At 48.3% G+C, this 20,817-nt stretch overlaps 1 protein-coding gene across 1 annotated transcript in view; it reads left to right on the top strand.

Moving 5' to 3' along the window:
- UMODL1 (uromodulin like 1) overlaps positions 1 to 20,817 on the top strand; it is a 120,181-nt gene that overhangs the window by 28,907 nt on the left and 70,457 nt on the right. Inside the window, exons 2-3 of the mRNA XM_075333298.1 lie at positions 15,503 to 15,745; positions 16,470 to 16,625. Coding sequence (XP_075189413.1) covers positions 15,503 to 15,745; positions 16,470 to 16,625 — 399 coding nt within the window. The remainder of the gene's footprint in view (positions 1 to 15,502; positions 15,746 to 16,469; positions 16,626 to 20,817) is intronic.

Below are 20,817 nucleotides of genomic sequence, written 5' to 3'. Positions count from 1 at the left end.
CAGGTCTACAGACAGCTCTTTGGTCTTGACCATGGTGGAGAGGTTGGAGTGTAATTGAACAAGTTTGTGGACAGGTGTCTATTACACAGGTAACGTGTTAATACAGGTGCAATTAATACAGGTATTGAGTTCAGAGTAGGAGAAAAATTACCAGGTCTGCGAGAGCAGAATTCTTGCTGGTTTGTTGATGATCAAATACTTATTTCATGTAATGAAATGCAAATTAATTAATTATTTAAAAATGATACAATGGGATTTTATGGCTTTTTGGGGAGATTCTGTCTGTCACAGTTGAAGTTACCTACAATAAAAATGACAGACCTCTCCATTCTTTGTAGGTGGGAATACCTGCAAAATCAGCAGAGGATCAAATACTTATTTTCTCCATTGTACATATTGGATGTGTGACATAAACCAAGATGTCATCCAGATAGACAACCACATACTGACCACTGATATCTCTTAATATGTCATTAACAAAATTTTGAAATACAACAGCACATTACTTAGCCCAAAAGGCATCACAAAATCCTCATAGTGGACCCTCTGGTGTGTTACACTGCGTCTTTCACTCATCTTCTTCCATTAGGTGGACCAGGTTTTATGCACCCATGAGATCAAGCTTGGTGAAAAAACAGGTTCCCAACAGGTGGTTATGGAGATCAGGGAGTCAGGAGATAGAAACTGAACTATCATGTCCTTAATTTGGTCAGAGAGTCCAGTTCGAAGCCAATGGTGAAGGGACTGGTCATTCCTATACGAGTCCGTAGCCAATCACCAAAATGTAGTATAATATTCCTCAGCCACACTTCACGCTTGACAGAGATCAGGTAATTTACTTTCTGCCAGGGCTACTTGCTTAGGGTAGTCATATCAGAGCCATTCAAGAAATGCATCGACTGAGGAGAGCTGTGGAGCATCAAGGGGTGGAGAAAAGGCCCAAGCCTGAGTGTCACCCTGAAGCAGGGAAATGATGAATCCAACATGCTGGCTTTCAGATCCAGATAAAAGTATGCAGAGCCTGAAAAACAGGTGACAACATTCCCTAAAGGAAAAAAAATGTCTACAGTCCCCTGAATATTGGTCAAGCAAATTATCTTTGGGTTCAGGAATGACCATAGAAGATGCTGCAGGGGCTCGGCCCTGAGCGTCCTTCAAGACCCTGGACTAAACGAGCCAGGTCTAGTATCTGATCTACTACTGTTCAAAGGGGATCCATTATTTGCCTGACCAGTGAATTTGTCATGAGGACACTGTTTGTGGTCACCTGGCAGGTCCAAAAAATCTATCATCAGTAGGCTTTGCGTTACCTACTCCATTTTCCAGAATTCAGGATTTGCCGTAGCCTTCACCCTTTATCCCCTGTGCAGGGATCTGGACTTACTCAAGGATCCTTGAGCTGGGCCATGGAGTTAACTGTTGTTCAGTGGTAGTGCAAGCTGGCGAGAAGCACAAGTGCAGATGACACACCACATCCTCACGTTCAACAAGGACCTCTTTGCTGATGTCAAAGTTTCTGTCATGAATAGCCGGGGGGATCACATAAGATCCACTTGCTGTAATTAATGTGTCACGATCAGACTGTTCTCTAGCGGCCCCCTCGTCGGCAGGTCAATTTCAGTACTGCCGGACAATAAGTAAATGAGGCTGCTGAGCTACTGATAAGAAAGCCATGGAACCCATAGGGTGGAGGGGCGACATGACTAGAGGGAAGGGAAGGAGTGATGGGGTTAATGGAAACAGGAATGGTTTGTTTATAAGGCAGAATAAAAGGGATTGGTGGGTAGGAGGAGTTCCCTGGAGGAAGAGGTGGGACAGTTGAGGGGTGTAAGTAAAGGACTTTGACTTACCCCCTCTCTCTTGACTTCCGGATATGGAACGATCTGACTAGAGAGGTTCCTATAAGGTGTCAGGACGTCACCTTCTATTTCTCCATGGAGGAGTGGGAGTATTTAGAAGGACACAAAGATCTGTACAAGGACGTCATAATGGAGGTTCCCCAGCCCCTCACATCACCAGACTTCAGGATATGGAACGATCCGGACGTGCGACAGGATGGCTGCTACCCGGGACCAGCGGATTCATCATGGCAGTGCACGGGCCCCTGGCAGCGCGGTCCCACGCCTTGGCTGCTGGGGGTTAACCCGTTGGCACTTTCCCCTCGCTCCCCTGTCAGCTGCGGGCGGCGTCCCCCCTCCCTCATATCTCAGGTACTTGCCGTGTGCGGGGGGAGCGAGGAGGAGATGTGAGAGCCCCTTCGGGGACCCTCCGCGGTAGGACGTGGGCAGGGCAGTACTCAGCTGCTGCTCCGGCCGCGGGAGGAATCTCCGTCCGGGCCGCGGCAGCCGGGAGGGGGGCGTGGCTTGTCTGCGGCCTATTTCCGGTCCGAGCCGCGGCCTGGATTGCTGGATGCGGCGGCTCCCGGACGGGGAGAGCGCCCGGCGGTGACAGAGGCCAGCTTTACCCCTCGCGGACGGTGGGGGGGGCCGCGGAGCTGCAGCCAGTGGTGGGTCCGGCACCAGGGCAGGCGGGCCTGGGGCGACGGGTGCCCAGGAGGCGTCGGTGAGTGGGGGTGACGGCAGGGGCCCTGCGGTTTCTGCTTGGTCACCCAGATCAGGTTGCAGCTCCCGGCCGCGGCGGTCTCCCCCAGGAGGGGGAGGGCCCAGCGGACAGAGGCTTTCATGGGGCCCAGGAGGGCTGGATGCGGCGGCTCCTGGCCAGGAGAGCGCCCGGCGAGGACGGAGGCCAGCGTTACCCCCCTTCCCCCGTGGGTGGAGGGGGGGTGGCCGGGGGGCTGCAGCCAGCAAGGGGTCCGGCACCAGGGCAGGCGAGCCTGGTGCGACGGATGCCCGGGAGGCGTCGGTACGTGGGGGTGACGGCGGGGACCCTGCGGTCCCCGCCTGGTCACCCAGAGCAGGCGTGCAGATCCCGGCAGCGGCGGTCTCCCCCAGGGGGGCGAGGACCCGGCGAACGGATGCCTTCTGGGCCCAGGTGGGCAGGAGGCTGGCGGCTCTGGATGGGAGTCTGCTGGCAGCGGGTCGGGCCACAGGTACCCCCTGTCCTTGCAGGCAGCAGGGGGGGGTCGGGCCAGAAGATGAGGCCCACGGTGGCAGCCCGTGGGTCGGGACGGTTTCCGGGGTTGTCGCCGCGGGACAGAAGATGGAGCTTGGAGGATGGTGCCCACGCGGCGTACCAGGAGGACGGCCGTGGTGGTGGCAGCGCTTCGGCGGCGTCTGCATTACATGAGCCAGAGGCGGTCGGCTCCAGCGAGGAGGAGGAGGAAGCAGCGACGGAAGAATCAGACGTCTGGATGGCGTGACTTTTATTCCAGGATACGCCGGGTCGCGGTCGGGTGAGACGGCCGTGGATTCGGCAGGGTTGGGGCGCAGTTGGTGGGGGGGGCGGCTGCGGACACGGCAGCGCCGAGTGGGTTTGTGTTTTGACAAGGTATGGGGTTTACTGCAGTGGTGTATACGGTTGTGGAGGGTGCGCATGCACCGCCGGCGGCATGGACGGGATCGGTGGTTAGTAGGCGCAGGTGCGGCAGGCAGAGTGAGGGCGCATGAGGCGGCAGGGGAGCATTTTCGGGCAGAGGCGGCAAGGGCTGTGACAGAGTGAGTGGTGAGGAGCGAAGAGGGGGATGAGGTGGTGCATTGGGCTGACAGTGGTCAAGTGTGAGAGTTATGGGTGCTTCAAAGGCCCGCTGGGGGGGGGCTCACTTGCTGGAGGATGTGAGGGATAAGATTTGAATGGGGGAACGTGTAGCAATAGTTTCGCTGCTCCCCCTGGAACAGTTTCACCTGGATTAGGTTAAGCCAAGTGATTCCAGGAAGGATAAGTAGAGGGAGGGGAGCGCCGGTGGAGGCTCACCCCTCGTACATTTGCAACGTGGCTGCGGGCATTTGCGTTTTTGGCAAGGGTATCGGGGGAAGGAATTGGGTAATTGGTTCGGCATGGTTCGGTTATATGGATCCATTTGGGGTGGCTTGTTTAGGTCATATGGCGGTTTAGTCTGGCTTCAGTACGCCGTGTAATTTCAGCAAGGGAAGGTGTTGCGTGCCAGTATGCGGTAGGAGCATACGGGCACATCCTTATGGCTGCAGTGGATGGCGGCTCCTAGTCAGCCCCCCCCTTTTGGGGGGTAGTTGGCTGTTCGGGGCGTGGAACCCCGGCGACACGGTCGATGAGGGTTTTTTGGGGGGAATAGAATGATGGGTGGTGCAGATTTGGCGCGGACGGTTGTCTTAAGCATACGTGTTGGGTTGTGGTAAGGAACATAGTAATTCTGCGTCTTTCTATTTATATTGGTGGATCTTTGCCTCCTTATTGGAAGTTTGTGCTGGGCTAGGGGACACCTGGTGGTTGTCAGTGGAAAGAGGGGTCAGGACGTGGCTTTGGGCAGGATGGGTGGGCCATTCGGGGCCCTCCTTGTCATGATTGGGTTTCTCTGTTGGTGGGTAGTGCCGGAAATGAGCTGTATATAGATGTATATATTTCGGCTTGTTCAAAACGTATCTTATCTGGAGGAGTCATCGGTGTATGCCTGCTTGGCTCCAGAATTGTCGGCGGTTTATTATGTGTCGTTGGACAGAGGGTGGGATTTGGTAAAGGCGGTGAGCCGTGGAGCATTGATGGCAAAGGTGGATTTGGAGGCGGCATTTAGGTTGTTACTGGTCCACCCTGCTAGCTAGCAGTTCTGGTGCTGCGGTGGGGAGGGGAGTTATTATTATGCTGATCGGTGGGGGCTAATGGGTTTTGTCCCATTTTATGTTCCGTTGGGGGCGGTTATTTCTTTGTGGAGTGGTTTGTGCGTGGTGTGTCCCAGCTTACACCTCTTATTCATTATAGGTTGATTCTCTTTACATCGGGTTGGCGGGTTGATGATTCGTTGAGGTTGTTTGTTTCATTGCAGATGGTGGTGGATACTCTTTTGGGCCTGTTGGCGCAGGCGAAGACTGAGGGTCCAACGCCAGTGATACAGTTTGTGGGGGATAAAGTTTGATGTTATGGTCAGAGAGGTAGGATTCGAAGGTAATGGTGTGGTCCTATGGGCTGCGATAGAGGCAGTTAGGTCAGCTAAGACGGTGCGGTTTCAGGCGGTGCAGTCTTTGCAGGGGCGGTCGAACCACGGGTGCAGAGTTACGCCGCTGGGGGGCGTGTCTGCTGGACGGCTGGCGATGGCTGCGCCAAGGGTGCAGCCATCGGATCATTTGTGTGTGGTCACGAAGGAGATCAATGACGATCTGATGGTGTAGGAGGTTTTTTCTTACGGCGACTTAGTGGCCGCGGATTGTGGCTGGGTAAGGTGGTGCCTGATGGAACGTAGCTGCGGTACTCGGATGCAGCGGGTCCAGTTGGTTTTCTGGTTGGGCATTGTGGGGTAGCGCTTCCAATCGGTGGTAGTAGTCGGGTTGGGGAGGTTGGCAGTTTTTCCAAGAGGAAGATGTGCTGTCATTCTGACTATCAGTTGGTGGAGAATTCGATTAATAGTTGGTTTGCTAATCCTGGGGCCAAGGGTGGCGTACTTGCGACAGTTGGTTTCGCAATTGTATGCGTTTAAAAAAAAAAAAAAAAAAAAATGGTATGCGTGGCGCAACCAGTACTGGGGTTCGCCAAGGGAATAGCAGCTGCTTTGTTTCCTTCCAGTTCTGCAGGTCTCGGGAGTTGAGGCCGCGTAACAGACGAGGTGGGCACGGTGTGTCCTGAGGGCTTGTGGAGTCTGGTGTGGCTGTGTTGGGGAGCGGCTCGGTGCCCAGTGACTGAGGTTATTTGGGGCTGATATCCAGAAGTGTGGGTGGCGCGGATAACGTTGTTTGGACAATGTGTGAGGAAGGCCCGATGGAGTATTTGGTGGGGGCGTTGGCAGTGGTGATTAACGGTTTTCAGGCTGCTAGGCCGGCGTCAGCAGTGGAGCAGAGGGTGGCGGCTGTGGCTGTCTTGTTGAGGATTAGATGTGGAGAGATGTTTTTTCGCAGGATCTTAGTGCGCGGCAGGCCTTGAAGGGTTTGGTCGTAAGGGTGTGAGGCAGCGGGATACAAGGGTCCGTCTCCGTTGTTTTGTGGCAGCGTTTGGTGAGTGGTTTGTGGTGGCTATGTTCATCTGAGCACGAGCAGGTTTTGTTTCCCTTGTCCAAAACGGTTTGTGTTAGCCTTTTGGGAGGCTTTGAGATTGTGGGGTTGGTCAGCCCATCTACGGTTAGGAGCGGAGGTTGGATGTTGGAGGATGTGTCCGAGGTGGTGCAGTGGGTTGAGCGCCGGCTTTGTCGCTCACCGAATCAGATTAGGCGGGTGGTGAAGGTTGGTGTTGTTATACGCGGTCCCGGGTGCGGAATTTATGTTGTGAGGACGCCCAGGATCATTATTGTGTCGTGTTTGTTAAGGTACCATTTTGTGGCAGCGCTGCAGACTGGATTGCAGGTGGCGGGGGTGGGCGCCCGGAATACTACGGGTCGTCTTCCTTCTGGATTGGGCTTCCACGGAGGCCCCTCGGTGGGCTCAGAAAAGGGGTGGTGAGAAGTATTGGGAGGTGGGAGTCCTCTTGTTTCGGTGTTACGTTGGCCTCAGTTGTTATCGGGTTAAGGCCAATGGGGGCGTTTGAGTCTTTTGGGAGTGGAATGGGTTGGCGTAACAGGTTGGTGTTATCTGTGGGTTTATAACCTCTGGGTTTTGTGGTGAGGGTGTGCCTCATTTGGATATTTGGGCATTCGTTGGTTCTCGGGGCCTCGACGGTCTGAGGCTCGCCCAAATTTTGCCAGTGGGGTCTGGACGGGTCGATGGTACTGGTCCAGTGAGTGGGAGGCAGCGATTAGGTATCTCGAGAAGTTATTTATGAATGTTTTAAAAAAAAAAAAAAAAAAAAAAAAAATTGTTGGTTTGTTGCATTGTGGAAGACATACCCGGGCTTAATCGTGGGGTAGTTTTTGATAGTGTGACCGGTTTGGAATGGCGTGTGGCTTGTGCGGTAGGCAGTATCAATCGAGCCTTTATTGGGGGGCGGCGCCTAAAGTTGGTGGCGCTGAACTGGTGGTTTTGGTGATGCGATGGGGGTGCATCTTAACGTTCTTGGTGCTGTTTGTGGACGCTGGGATTGCGTGGAGGTGTGGTACAAGCTTTTGGTGTGTGGCGGGTCCAGGCCACGTAAGGAGTCACGTGCCCTGTCCTGTGGCGGGGGGTAGGTCTGGTCCAGAGGCGGTTGAAGGCAATGGTAACTGGACAGAGAGACACCATCTTGGTATGGTGGCTCCAGGTTCCGGGATGTTGCAGGCACGGGGTTCTGCAAAGTTGGAGGGTTAATCCGTAGGTGATTAATACCTCATCTCTGGGTCGGTGTGTTGCGGCCAGGGATACTGGGGTGAGAAGTGGTTCCTGGACTGGGCCTACTCAGGGTTGTATATTTACTGCATTGGTTACTGTGGTACCTATTGTTATTTGTTGGGGTCGCCCGTTGGACGGCGCCCCCTTGTGTTAGTATGTAAATAATAGGTAATAAAGGCTGCTGTGGCCAATTTTAAACCAAGTCACATGCAGTTCGTGTATTATTTACAGATGGTATTGGTGGGTAACACACATACAGCACGACTGGAGAATCCTTCCTCAATGGTCAAGAAAGCCATGGAACCCATAGGGTGGAGGGGCGACATGACTAGAGGGAAGGGAAGGAGTGATGGGGTTAATGGAAACAGGAATGGTTTGTTTATAAGGCAGAATAAAAGGGATTGGTGGGTAGGAGGAGTTCCCTGGAGGAAGAGGTGGGACAGTTGAGGGGTGTAAGTAAAGGACTTTGACTTACCCCCTCTCTCTTGACTTCCGGATATGGAACGATCCCCGCCCACCCTCCCTTGTGTTTAATACCGAGGGGAATTTTGTCTGGGTTGTTTCTTTGTCACAGCAGCGGGGGGTAGGTCTGGTCCAGAGGCGGTTGAAGGCAATGGTAACTGGACAGAGAGACACCATCTTGGTATGGTGGCTCCAGGTTCCGGGATGTTGCAGGCACGGGGTTCTGCAAAGTTGGAGGGTTAATCCGTAGGTGATTAATACCTCATCTCTGGGTCGGTGTGTTGCGGCCAGGGATACTGGGGTGAGAAGTGGTTCCTGGACTGGGCCTACTCAGGGTTGTATATTTACTGCATTGGTTACTGTGGTACCTATTGTTATTTGTTGGGGTCGCCCGTTGGACGGCGCCCCCTTGTGTTAGTATGTAAATAATAGGTAATAAAGGCTGCTGTGGCCAATTTTAAACCAAGTCACATGCAGTTCGTGTATTATTTACAGATGGTATTGGTGGGTAACACACATACAGCACGACTGGAGAATCCTTCCTCAATGGTCATGCCAAATATTGAAGGTCTCACAGCGTGGGTAATGTATATATCACCGATTCTCGCTAATGGAATATATATATATATATATATATATATATATATATATATATATATATATACCGTATATATATATACATACCTCAGTACTCTTACTGGTAGCACCCCAATATTTCTACGCAAAAATAATCTCGCGGCCACCACCAAACTTTTCACCCGTTTCAGATAGCATAATGCTCTTCGGATTTGGGAATCGTATATAGAGCAAGAGGAAAAAAGCTATTACATTTTATATATTCAATCCAAATGTTTATAAAAAATATACAAGATGTTACAAAAGGGAACAATACAAATACTACATAGACAGTTACATAAAAATAAAAGGGATAAACATGAAACTTACTAAACTCGTGCCATAGATATGACTTCCGGATTTATGGAGGGAGGATCTCCATCAGTACACAAATGGGCAGCACCGCAGCTTAACTGCGTCTTGTGGGCTGTGCCAAGGGCTTCAGAAAATTAGGAAATTCTAGTTTTTAGCATATCTTTGCCCCTGGGACACACAGGGGAGGGATATTGGTGTAATATTTTATATCTCCAGTTTTTCCTTCACATAAATAACAAACACAACACATCTAGCATGATTTTATTGGCCAGTACCCATTTGTTGGGATACCAGCGATCGCCCAGCAAAGCAAGATGGTGCTCTGCATTCAGCACTTAGCCAACAATATGCTTTTCATATTTCTAATATTACTGTGGCGCCTGAAATCTGGGTTCAGAGCTTTTTTTACCTAGAAGAATAAAGAGATTTTTTTGTTAGTCATTTCACCAAATGTTTTTTAACTCCTTCACGACCTTGGACGGATCTATCCGTCCAAGATCGTGTCCCGTTAAGCCCCGCCCCCTTTTCAACAGCTGACATGTGTGCCTGCTAGCCGCGGGTGGAATCGCTTCCACCCGCGGCCATTAACCCCTTAAATCTTGCTGCCAAAGTTCGGCAGCAAGATCTAAATGCATGTTTTTTACTTACCGCCCCCACCGGAAGTCACGTGTGTTATCACGTGACTATCGGTGGTTGCCATTGTAGCACAGGTGCTAGAGGTGGGGAGACAGAAGGCGCAAATAGGGTCTTACCCGGTATACAAGAAATGACGGAAAGTTATGATAACACTCACCTGATCAGGTTGTGCCAGTCACAACTCCTGAATTCGCATGTGAGTGTCAGCTTGGTTAAAAAGCAGCGGCCCCGTGAAACAGCAAAAGTCATATATAAATATAGGAAAACGGGTTTTAGCCGCGCTGAAAAACCACTGGTGCAGGATTAATAAAGAAGTTTCTTTTTTATTTCAGCATTTCAAACGCGTTTCAGAGACTGGAATCGTCTCCTTCCTCAGGGAAAAAGAAATCATCAAAGTTGATTTCTTTTTTCCCTGAGGAAGGAGACGATTCCAGTCTCTGAAACGCGTTGGAAATGCTGAAATAAAAAAGAAACTTCTTTATTAATCCTGCACCAGTGGTTTTTCAGCGCGGCTAAAACCCGTTTTCCTATATTTATATATGACTATTGTAGCACAGGGTCATACGATGACGCCTGCAGCTACGAAGTTTCACTTTCGTTTTCCCTCGGCCGAGAGCAGAGGGAAAAACAAAGTGACTGAATCTGCTGTTTACAGCTGTATTGCTGTGATCAGCAGATAGATAATAGCGATCGGATTGCTGATTGCTATAGCCCCCTAGGGGGACTAGTAAAATAAAAAAAAAAGTTTTAAAAAATAAAAAAAAACAAACAAAAAACCTAAAAGTTCAAATCACCCCCCCTTTCCCCCCATTGACAATTAAAGGGTTAAAAAATAAATGAATATACACATATTTGGTATCGCCGCGTTCAGAAATGCCCGATCTATCAAAATATAAAATAATTAATCTGATTGGTAAACGGCGTAGTGGCAAAAAAATTCCAAACGCCAAAATTACGTTTTTTGGTCGCCGCAAGTTTTACGCAAAATGCAATAACAGGCGATCAAAACGTAGCATCTGCGCAAAAATGGTACCATTATAAACGTCAGCTCGAGACGCAAAAAATAAGCCATCACTGAGCCATAGATTCGGAAAATGGCGCAAAACGTGCGCCACTTTTATTGGACAAACTTGTGAATTTTTTTTAAACCCCTTAGATACATGTAAGTGTGGCGCCCCTGAGGCTTCTGTCGCCACAGAGACATTGCACCCCAGCCAGAGGTGTGATGTCCCATCCTGGGTAAGAAAGGGGGTACATGCCAGTTCACAGGTAAATCTGCACTACACCCATTGTTAGGCACACACAGGAACCGGGGATAGTGGCAGCAACCCTCCCATGCTGCATGCTGGGAGGGGTCGTAAGTCCCATTCCTTCTCCCATAGGGTGGTAGCTTAGCAACTGGGGAGGTGGGAGGAGCCAGCCGAGAGAAGAGTAGTAAGGAAGGTCAAGTTAGTTTCAGCTTACCTCAGAGAGTGAGAGAGTGAGGAGCCAGCATGTAGCTGTGAAAGAAAAAGGAGCTCTGTGAGCTCAGAGTGTCCGCAACAGAGAAAGAAAGCAACAGAGAAGGAGAGAAACAGAGAGTGGAAGAAGAGCTCTAGTCAGGCAGGAGCTAAAGAAAGAAGAAAGTGACGCTTCCTGGTGAAGACCCTGGGACTCGGAGGGTCCAGGTGACACCAAGCAGGGAACGAAGGGATTCCAGGGCCACAGATGGCTTCAGAGCTGGTGGCCTGTTCCACAGGAACATCGGTGGAGGGATCAAGCTGCATCAGGGGACGGTCCCTAGTCACTGGAGGAGGAGAAGCCATCTCCAAAGGTTAAAAGACCGAGGTCCAGGGAAAGCTGCATGCTCCCCGGACCACAGCCCACAGCAGAACCTCTAGAAAAGGGGCAAATAACCGACAGGCGAGCTCCCAGCCCGGAGGCTGCAGTGGAGGCCGAGCCAGGTTCAGCCAACAAGGGCAAGGCTTGAGAAGTCAGCTGAGAAAGGAACACATAGAGGGGTGCACTGGCATTTATTCCTAGATCTACCCGGGATCGGCGGAGGTCCCTGACGGTGGTCCCAGCAGTCTAAAGGCTCCTGCCGGCCATAACCAAGAACTATGAGTAAAGACCTTGAAACTGCACCCCTGGTGTTGCCTCCATTATTTCATCTGCATAGACTTCCATCACTGCATAGACACTTACAAGCACCAACTGTGCCCCGGGGCACCGCTCCACCTGTGGGGAGCAGGACCATCCAAGGTGCCATTCCACCAGCCCCGGAGGCCCCATACAGCAGCGGCGGCTTAATAGCCGCAAACCACAGGTGGCGTCACGACAACCATAAACTTTATTCACCAGCCATATTTAATTGACACCCACCAGGGCCACGGAGTCGGGCCCCGCCACCACTGACGACCCCCGGACTAGTCTGGCCCGGCACCGGGTGTCCCATAGCCCTGGGGTGGGCGAGTCATAAACCTATACATGTTTAGTGTCTACAAACTCGCACTGACCTGAAGCATCACATAGATACATCAGTTTTATCATATAGTGAACACTGTGAATAAAACATCCCAAAAACTATTGTGCGATCACACTTTTTTTGCAGTTTTTCCACACTTGGAATTTTTTTGCTGTTTTCCAGTACAATATATGGAAAAACCTATGGTTTCATTTAAAAGTACAACTCGTCCCGCAAGAAAACAAGCCCTCATATGGCAAGATTGACGGAATAATAAAAAAGTTACGGCTCTCGGAAGAAGGGGAGCAAAAAACAAAAATGCAAAAACGGAAAGTGCCCGGGGGCTGAAGGGGTTAAGCAAAGTGCATACAAAAAACTTTATTAAAGTGTCAAGTGCATTAAAAACACAAGGATTTTTTACAATTATTCATTCAATGGTAAAATACATGAATACAGGAAAATGGGGCCTTTTAAGCAAGTGTCCTATATGGCGGTACGTTAAGCCAAATAGTTTGCTGCAATGATACAATCTATGTATAATGCTGTATCACTCCGTATACCGTAGTTATCATGTCCAACCAAAATTCAATACCATAATGTCAATATTCCAAGAGCAAGCACAAGCTAAGTTGCAAAATCTAAGGCAAAATCGCCATTACCCAAGTGGGGTGAAATAGGTCAGATGCGGTCAGGCACCAGCCTCTACGACCGTTTCACAGACAGAGGTCCGCTTCTTCAGGAGGCGAGGCTTCCGGAGGTCCCATGACTGCTCTTAAAGCAGCTGCAAGGCGTCACCTGATGAGATTCCAACCAATCAGCGGTAGCCCTATGGCACGTGCACACTGCGTCCGGCAGCGTCAAGGAGACTCGGCCCCCTCTCGTTGGGGGATAAGGGACCTTAAAGTTTTACATGAAAGTTTCCTATTAATAGGCTACAGTGGTGACATCACTACTACAGTGCATATGACCACGGCAGCCAATCACTTGGCGTAGCAGTGAAGTCAATGTAAACGCAACATCTTATTAGGGGAATATACTTCTTTCTCCTCTTATATGACACCACTCCTCCTCTCTCTGTCTCCTGACCTCCTGAACTCATCATTCACTCTGAAAAATAGCTAATCTCGTCTTATTCAAAGGATCCCTAGATCACTGAAGGATCAGATTACAGCTGCCTATTAAAGTTTATGGACAGGGGAGTGTTAGATCAAGCAGAGAGCCACACAGAGAGATTGTGGAGCTCTTTTTTTTTTAGCAAGTACCTTTTCTTGCCCCAAAGCTGGATTCACAGTTACACCTGCTCAGCACTGCTGTATAATGTCTGCCATGCGGCTGCTGCTTCTGAATGTGTTACAAAGAGTCAAGGAAGCAGCAATCATCTTTTTGTGTGTGCTGTGTATGGGAGACATCATAGCAGCTTGTTTCCACACAGAGCCATCATGGTGCTCTTTATTAGTAAGTACTTTATCTCTCCCCATAGCTAGGTTCACAGCTGCACTGCTCAGTACTTTATCTCCCCCATAGCTGGGTTCACAGCAATACTGCTCAGTACTTTATCTCTCCCCATAGCTAGGTTCACAGCTGCACTGCTCAGTACTTTATCTCTCCCCATAGCTGGGTTCACAGCTACACTGCTCAGTACTTTATCTCTCCCCATAGCCGGATTCACAGCTACACTGCTCAGTACTTTATCTCTCCCAATAGCTGGGTTCACAGCAATACTGCTCAGTACTTTATCTCTCCCCATAGCTGGGTTCACGGCTGCACTGCTCAGTACTTTTTCTCTCCCCATAGCTGGGTTCACAGCTACACTGCTCAGTACTTTTTCTCTCCCCATAGCTGGGTTCACAGCTACACTGCTCAGTACTTTTTCTCTCCCCATAGCTAGGTTCACAGCTGCACTGCTCAGTACTTTTTCTCTCCCCATAGCTGGGTTCACAGCTACACTGCTCAGTACTTTTTCTCTCCCCATAGCTGGGTTCACAGCTACACTGCTCAGTACTTTATCTCTCCCCATAGCTAGGTTCACAGCTACACTGCTCAGTACTTTATCTCTCCCCATAGCTAGGTTCACAGCTACACTGCTCAGTACTTTATCTCCCCCATAGCTAGGTTCACAGCTACACTGCTCAGTACTTTATCTCTCCCCATAGCTAGGTTCACAGCTACACTGCTCAGTACTTTATCTCTCCCCATAGCTAGGTTCACAGCTACACTGCTCAGTACTTTATCTCTCCCCATAGCTAGGTTCACAGCTACACTGCTCAGTACTTTATCTCTCCTCATAGCTGGGTTCACAGCTACACTGCTCAGTACTTTATCTCTCCCCATAGCTAGGTTCACAGCTACACTGCTCAGTACTTTATCTCTCCCCATAGCTAGGTTCACAGCTACACTGCTCAGTACTTTATCTCTCCCCATAGCTAGGTTCACAGCTACACTGCTCAGTACTTTATCTCTCCCCATAGCTGGGTTCACAGCTACACTGCTCAGTACTTTATCTCTCCCCATAGCTAGGTTCACAGCTACACTGCTCAGTACTTTTTCTCTCCCCATAGCTGGGTTCACAGCTACACTGCTCAGTACTTTATCTCTCCCCATAGCTGGGTTCACAGCTACACTGCTCAGTACTTTATCTCTCCCCATAGCTAGGTTCACAGCTACACTGCTCAGTACTTTTTCTCTCCCCATAGCTGGGTTCACAGCTACACTGCTCAGTACTTTTTCTCTCCCCATAGCTGGGTTCACAGCTACACTGCTCAGTACTTTATCTCTCCTCATAGCTGGGTTCACAGCTACATTGCTCAGTACTTTTTCTCTACCCAAAACCAGATTCACAGCTACACTGCTCAGTACTTTTTCTCTCCCCATAGCTGGGTTCACAGCTACACTGCTCAGTACTTTATCTCTCCCCATAGCTAGGTTCACAGCTACACTGCTCAGTACTTTTTCTCTCCCCATAACTAGGTTCACAGCTACACTGCTCAGTACTTTATCTCTCCCCATAGCTAGGTTCACAGCTACACTGCTCAGTACTTTTTCTCTCCCCATAGCTGGGTTCACAGCTACACTGCTCAGTACTTTATCTCCCCCATAGCTGGGTTCACAGCTACACTGCTCAGTACTCTCTCCCCCATAGCTAGGTTCACAGCTACACTGCTCAATACTTTATCTCCCCCATAGCTGGGTTCACAGCTACACTGCTCAGTACTTTATCTCTCCCCATAGCTAGGTTCACAGCTACACTGCTCAGTACTTTTTCTCTCCCCATAGCTGGGTTCACAGCTACACTGCTCAGTACTTTATCTCCCCCATAGCTGTGTTCTCAGCTACACTGCTCAGTACTTTATCTCCCCCATAGCTGGGTTCACAGCTACACTGCTCAGTACTTTATCTCCCCCATAGCTAGGTTCACAGCTACACTGCTCAGTACTTTATCTCCCCCATAGCTAGGTTCACAGCTACACTACTCAGTACTTTTTCTCTCCCCATAGCTGGGTTCACAGCTACACTGCTTAGTACTTTTTCTCTCCCCATAGCTGGGTTCACAGCTACATACACTGCTCAGCACTGCTGTATAAAGTCCTCCATGCGGCTGCTAATTCTGAATATGTTACAAAAAGACAAACGAGCAGCAATCATGTCTCTGTGTGTGCTGTGTATGGGAGACATCATAGCAGCTAATCTCCACACTCTTAACTTTTTTCGTATCTTACAGGGCACATGATTTCTCCCTGGAGTTATCACGTCTGCAACCACACAGTCACAGTAAACATCTCCAAGGTGGTGGCATTTCAGAAACCGCGAGAAGAGCTGACCTGGTGTATGTCCTGGATCCCATGGAAGCTGTGTACCATAACAACTTACCAAAGTGAATACCGGACGGTGTATGTACCAGAGACCTCTACGGTGAGGGTCTGCTGTGAGGGGTACGAGCCAGTGGGACATTACTGTGCACTGTGTAAGTAATACTTTTTATTCTCTTTTTTTTTCCCCTCCATCTGGGAAGTTCAATGCAATCTATTGCTCACTGTTATCAGCCAACAGCCTAGCTGTATTGACAACTGAGAGGAAGTATCTCATGTATGATCATCTTCTGGGTTCCTCATTTCGTAGGACCCATATCAAGGATTTCAATAGTAGCACTCTAATTCCTCATTTCTCCTGTCAGAGTGCTGTATGGAAATGAAAAACGTGCTGTTTATGTACAGATTACAGCTGATCACTGGGGTTTTCTTGTAATCAGCTCATCAATTAAAGTTTCTTGAACATAGGAGAGTTATTGACAAAATGCGAAGGCGTAACCGAAACGTGCGTCGGGCAGTCAGAGTGCCCGGCTGACTTCATCATTGCTGTATAGCTCCAGGTATATATCTTACTTTGTATGGCTTTCCAGCTCTGCTCCCTTATGTGTGTACACTGACCATCACTTTCGTTGCGAGCAGACTCTTTGCCTGTGTGAATAAAGGTTTCTTGCAAGGCTGGGATCACACCGTACGACCACAACTCAAGGGATAAGGATTAGAAAAGCAGTATGCTTAGGTTCGGAAAAAGTGAATTCAGCTCGGGTGCAATACGGGACACAGCCCATTGAGAACACTTTTTCTGAAAATCTGCAGAACTTTTTTTCTAATCATGGACGAACACAGAAATCCCGTTCTGATCTGAATATTTCACATTGACAGCTCTGAAGCAGTCCCGTGCCTCGCGTCCAGGGATTTGTCCGGATAGAGAAGACAAAGAGAACAGCACCAAGTGTGCATTCGACAATGATTGTCCAGGACTTCAGAAATGTTGCATATCTTCCAATGGATCTTTCTGTGCCTCGCCTGCTCCTCCAGGTCAGTGCTGCTTCTATAATGCTAAACTCTGCTGCTTCACAACTGTTTCATAGCAATATCCTCATGCCCTGACATTGCAGGTCCAGTAAATGGGACTGAGCTGCAGTACCGGGCAATTAACAATGACGGACTGGTACAAAGGGGAGAGCTCCATGCCATTTCAGGCTTACAGTCTACAGCAGGGGTGGGGAACCTTTCATCTGCCGAGGGCTATTTGGAAATTTCTACATCATTCGGAGTTTGCAAAATGATCAACTTAAATATTACCCAGCTATGTTTGGTCAAACAATTATCTAACCCCTATTGTGCTTCTCTTTAGTGGGGCTGTGATATTAGGTATCTTGATCATGTTGCTACTCACAACTGCCTTTCCAGGTTTGCATTGGTCTTGAACTCAATCAACTCTTTGTAATAAGTTTTGCAAATCATATGCATCAAATAGGAGACAGTGGGGCTGCTGTATATACATCACAGGAGACACCGAGACTGCTGTGTACACATCAAATAAAAGATGCTGGGACTGCAGTATGTACATGACAAAGGAGACTCTGGTACTGCTGTATATACATCACATAGGAGACACTGGGACTGCTGTATATACATCACATAGGAGACACAAAGACTGCGATATATACATCACATAGGAGACACAAAGACTGCTGTACATACATCATATAGGAGACACAAAGACTGCTATATATACATCACATAGGAGACACAAAGACTGCTGTATATACATCGCATAGGAGATGCTGGGACTGCAGTATATACATCACAAGAGACACCGAGACTGCTGTGTATACTTCAAATAAGAGATGCTGGGACTGTAGTATGTACATGACAAAGGAGAATCTGGTACTGCAGTATATACATCACATAGGAGACACTGGGAATGCTGTATATACATCACATAGGAGATGCTGGGACTGCGGTATATACATTACAGTAATTGCTGGGACTGCAGTATATACATCACATAGTAATTGCTGGGACTACAGTATATACATCACATAGGAGACGCTGGGACTTGCATATATACATTGCCTAGGATATGCTGGGATTGCTGTGTATATACATCACAGGAGATGCTGGGGCTGGAGCATATACTTCACAGGAGGCATAGGGGCTGCAGTTCATACATCACAGGAGACACTGGGGACATATATATCACAGGGGAGGCAGAGGCTGGGGCATATATATCAATATACATCACTGGGGTGGCTGGGGGCATATATATATATATATATATATTTTTATATATATATATATATATATATCACTGGGCACTCTGCAATCATATATACAGCTCTTGCAAAAATTAAGAGACCGCTGCAAAATTGCCAGTTTTTATGATTTTTTCCTTTATATTTTTCAGTAAAATGTAAGTTGTTCTTTTATTCTATAAACTACTGACGACGTCTCCGAATTTCCAAGCACTACATTTTGTATTTATTTTCTGAAAATGAGAAATGGTCAAAATAACAAAACAATGCACAGAATGCACAGCGCTTTCACACCTCAAATAATGCAAAGAAAACAAGTTCATAATCATTTAGAAATAACAATACTAATAATGTTTTACCTCAGGAAGATTCAGAAATCAATATTTTGTAGAATAACCATGATTGTTAATTCCAGCTTTCCTGCGTCTTGGCTTCTTTCCACCAGTCTTCACACTGCTTTTGGGTGACCTTATGCCACTCCTGGCGCAAAAATGTAAGCAGTTTGTCTTTGTTTGATGGATGATGACTATCCATCTTACTCTTGATTACATTCCAGAGGTTTTCAATGGTGTTTAGGTCTGTAGATTGGGCTGGCCAAGACAGGGTTTTGATGTGGTGGTCCATCATCCACACATTGATTGAGCTAGCTGTGTGGCATGGCGCATTGTCCTGCTGGAAAAACCAGTCCTCAGAGTTGGGGACCATTGCCTGAGCAGATGGAAGCAACTGTTTTTCCAGGATAACCTTGTATGCGGCTTGATTCATACGTCCTACAGAAAGTTTAATCTGCCCAATTCCAGCCTTGGTGAAGAATCCCCAGATCATCACCAATCCTCCACCAAATTTCACAGTGGGTGCAAGACACTGTGGCTTGTACACCTCTCCAGGTCTCCCTCTAACTATTAGACGACCACATGTTGGGCAAAGCTGAAAATTAGACTCATCAGAGAAGATTACCTTACTCCAGTCCAATTGAGCAGATTAAACTTTGTGAAGGACGTATGAATCAAGCTGTAGAAGGGGGAGTATAGAGAACTGTCTATTAGTTTTGGCGGTAAGTAGTTAGTAATTTTGGTTAGGGTAGTTTCAGTGAAATGCCGGTGATGGAGCCGAATTGAAAATTGTCAGAGATTGAGTTAGATGAAAGGTGGGAGGAAAGTTCAGCATGGATCCCATCGAGGGATGCCTTTTTCAGGATAGATGTGATTGTGACATAGTTGAAAGCAGACAAGAAGATACTAGAAGTTAGCAAAAGTTGAAGAGATCGGTTAGGGCCAAGATAAGCGTGGTGGTGAGATTGGGGAGCAGGTGGGATATGATGGGGTCAAGTACACAAGTGGTGAGGTGCGATTTGGAGAGGACATGAATAAGTTCTCCTGTGATGGTGGGGAGGAAGGTTATGGGGTAAGGACAGTGGTCTGTGGTATACATAAGGGTTGTGGAAGTTGAACAATAAAGACCTTGTTGTGATAAAACCACACCTCGTAGCCCTGCCGTCTCTAATACGTTGGAGCCACACAATACGGCCTTGTCCCTTCCGCCAACATGTGACGTTCCGCACTCCAAGGGGTATGCAAGGTGAGCTTGGTGCAGTGTTACACTGACACCACTGGTCAACACGGGCACAGGGAGGCACAGTGAGGGAGACAGAGTTGGCCACGCAACTTCTGACTACCCACTGGCTCACAACCCTGACAGGCCGACAGACCCTTTTCACTAGCTCCAGTAAAACAGGGCCCTGCCAGCCTGGTAGTCTTCCACCAGTTCCTCATTAGATATAAGCCTGGTCCATTAGCAGGACTAGATCAGGCCAGAAACCAGCCCAGGTAGCATGAAATACTAATCCCAACACACGGACATGGAATTCGTGGATCGAGATAAAAGAGTAACCCAGAATTAAATTATATATTTAATTGCCTTAAGGGCACACTAGATAAAACAATATATACATGAGAAATTTACAGAAATTATGGTCAGAAATGCAGATACAAGTAAGATATAGGTGCAAGCAGATGTACATATGAATCAATTACCTGTTTCTTATGACTAGACCTAGTGCTGGCTCTCTGAGAAGAACCCTTTGAAAATATCCATTTTGTTTTTTAATAACCCATGTACCTCTCAGATCACGCTCACCTTGTGACCTATGACAGTGCCGGACATGGGATGTGCCTTCAGGTTCCAGAGAATTATCAAATGGCAGCTTTCCTCATATCTCCACCTCTGAGTGTTTCACGCGGAAGATATTACCATCATTTTTCCTATTATGATTTTATCTATCCATAGCTAGGAAACATGATGAGTCTATTGTCTTCTAGCGGCTAGTTCTTAATTATAGGCTGATACGCATGTCCCACAATTAAGGCAAAAAGTGACCCGCTGTCCTGAGGCCGGTAATATGCCTGCCATATTTATGGGAGCTGCGTACACTCCAATTGTATAACTTATACTTGCGTGTCTGTTTGTCTGCAGGTACCCTTTGAAGCTTCTGTGGAACTAGTAACTGCCCACCCACTTCCCTAGCTGAATTAGTTTTGTCACTATGGGGTCTTGCTGGGGTCAGGGGCTTCTTCCTTACTATAATTAACTTTGAACACTTGTCATTTGCTCCAGAATGGAGGTATTGGATTTCTATGCTGAATAGGGTGACCTAGTCTTGATGCAGGTCAGGGTATGTGGAAATATGTATGATTGGCAGGTGACTGGCATGTATGGATAGACCATAATCCTCACACTTGCCGTGTTTGGTCAATATTGTTTTTGAAATGTGAGGCAAAGTCTTCAGCAGAGATGAGGGAGGTCGGAGTGCTGAACAACTGTTTGGGGTTGTGGGATAAAGAAGATATTGAAGGATAAAGAAGGTTGTGAAGTCGCCCTGTATAGCAGAGGTGAAGTTGATTTTTTATATGTGGCGATGCCGTCTTGCTTGTGTTTTTTTCCTGCGATGCTCCGCACACCGGGCCTATTCA

This window comes from Anomaloglossus baeobatrachus, chromosome 2 (assembly GCF_048569485.1).
Source record: "Anomaloglossus baeobatrachus isolate aAnoBae1 chromosome 2, aAnoBae1.hap1, whole genome shotgun sequence".
In the NCBI taxonomy this organism is placed as follows: Eukaryota; Metazoa; Chordata; class Amphibia; order Anura; family Aromobatidae; genus Anomaloglossus; species Anomaloglossus baeobatrachus.
Note: the sequence above shows the minus strand (reverse complement) of the source record. Positions and strands in the feature narration are given on the sequence as shown.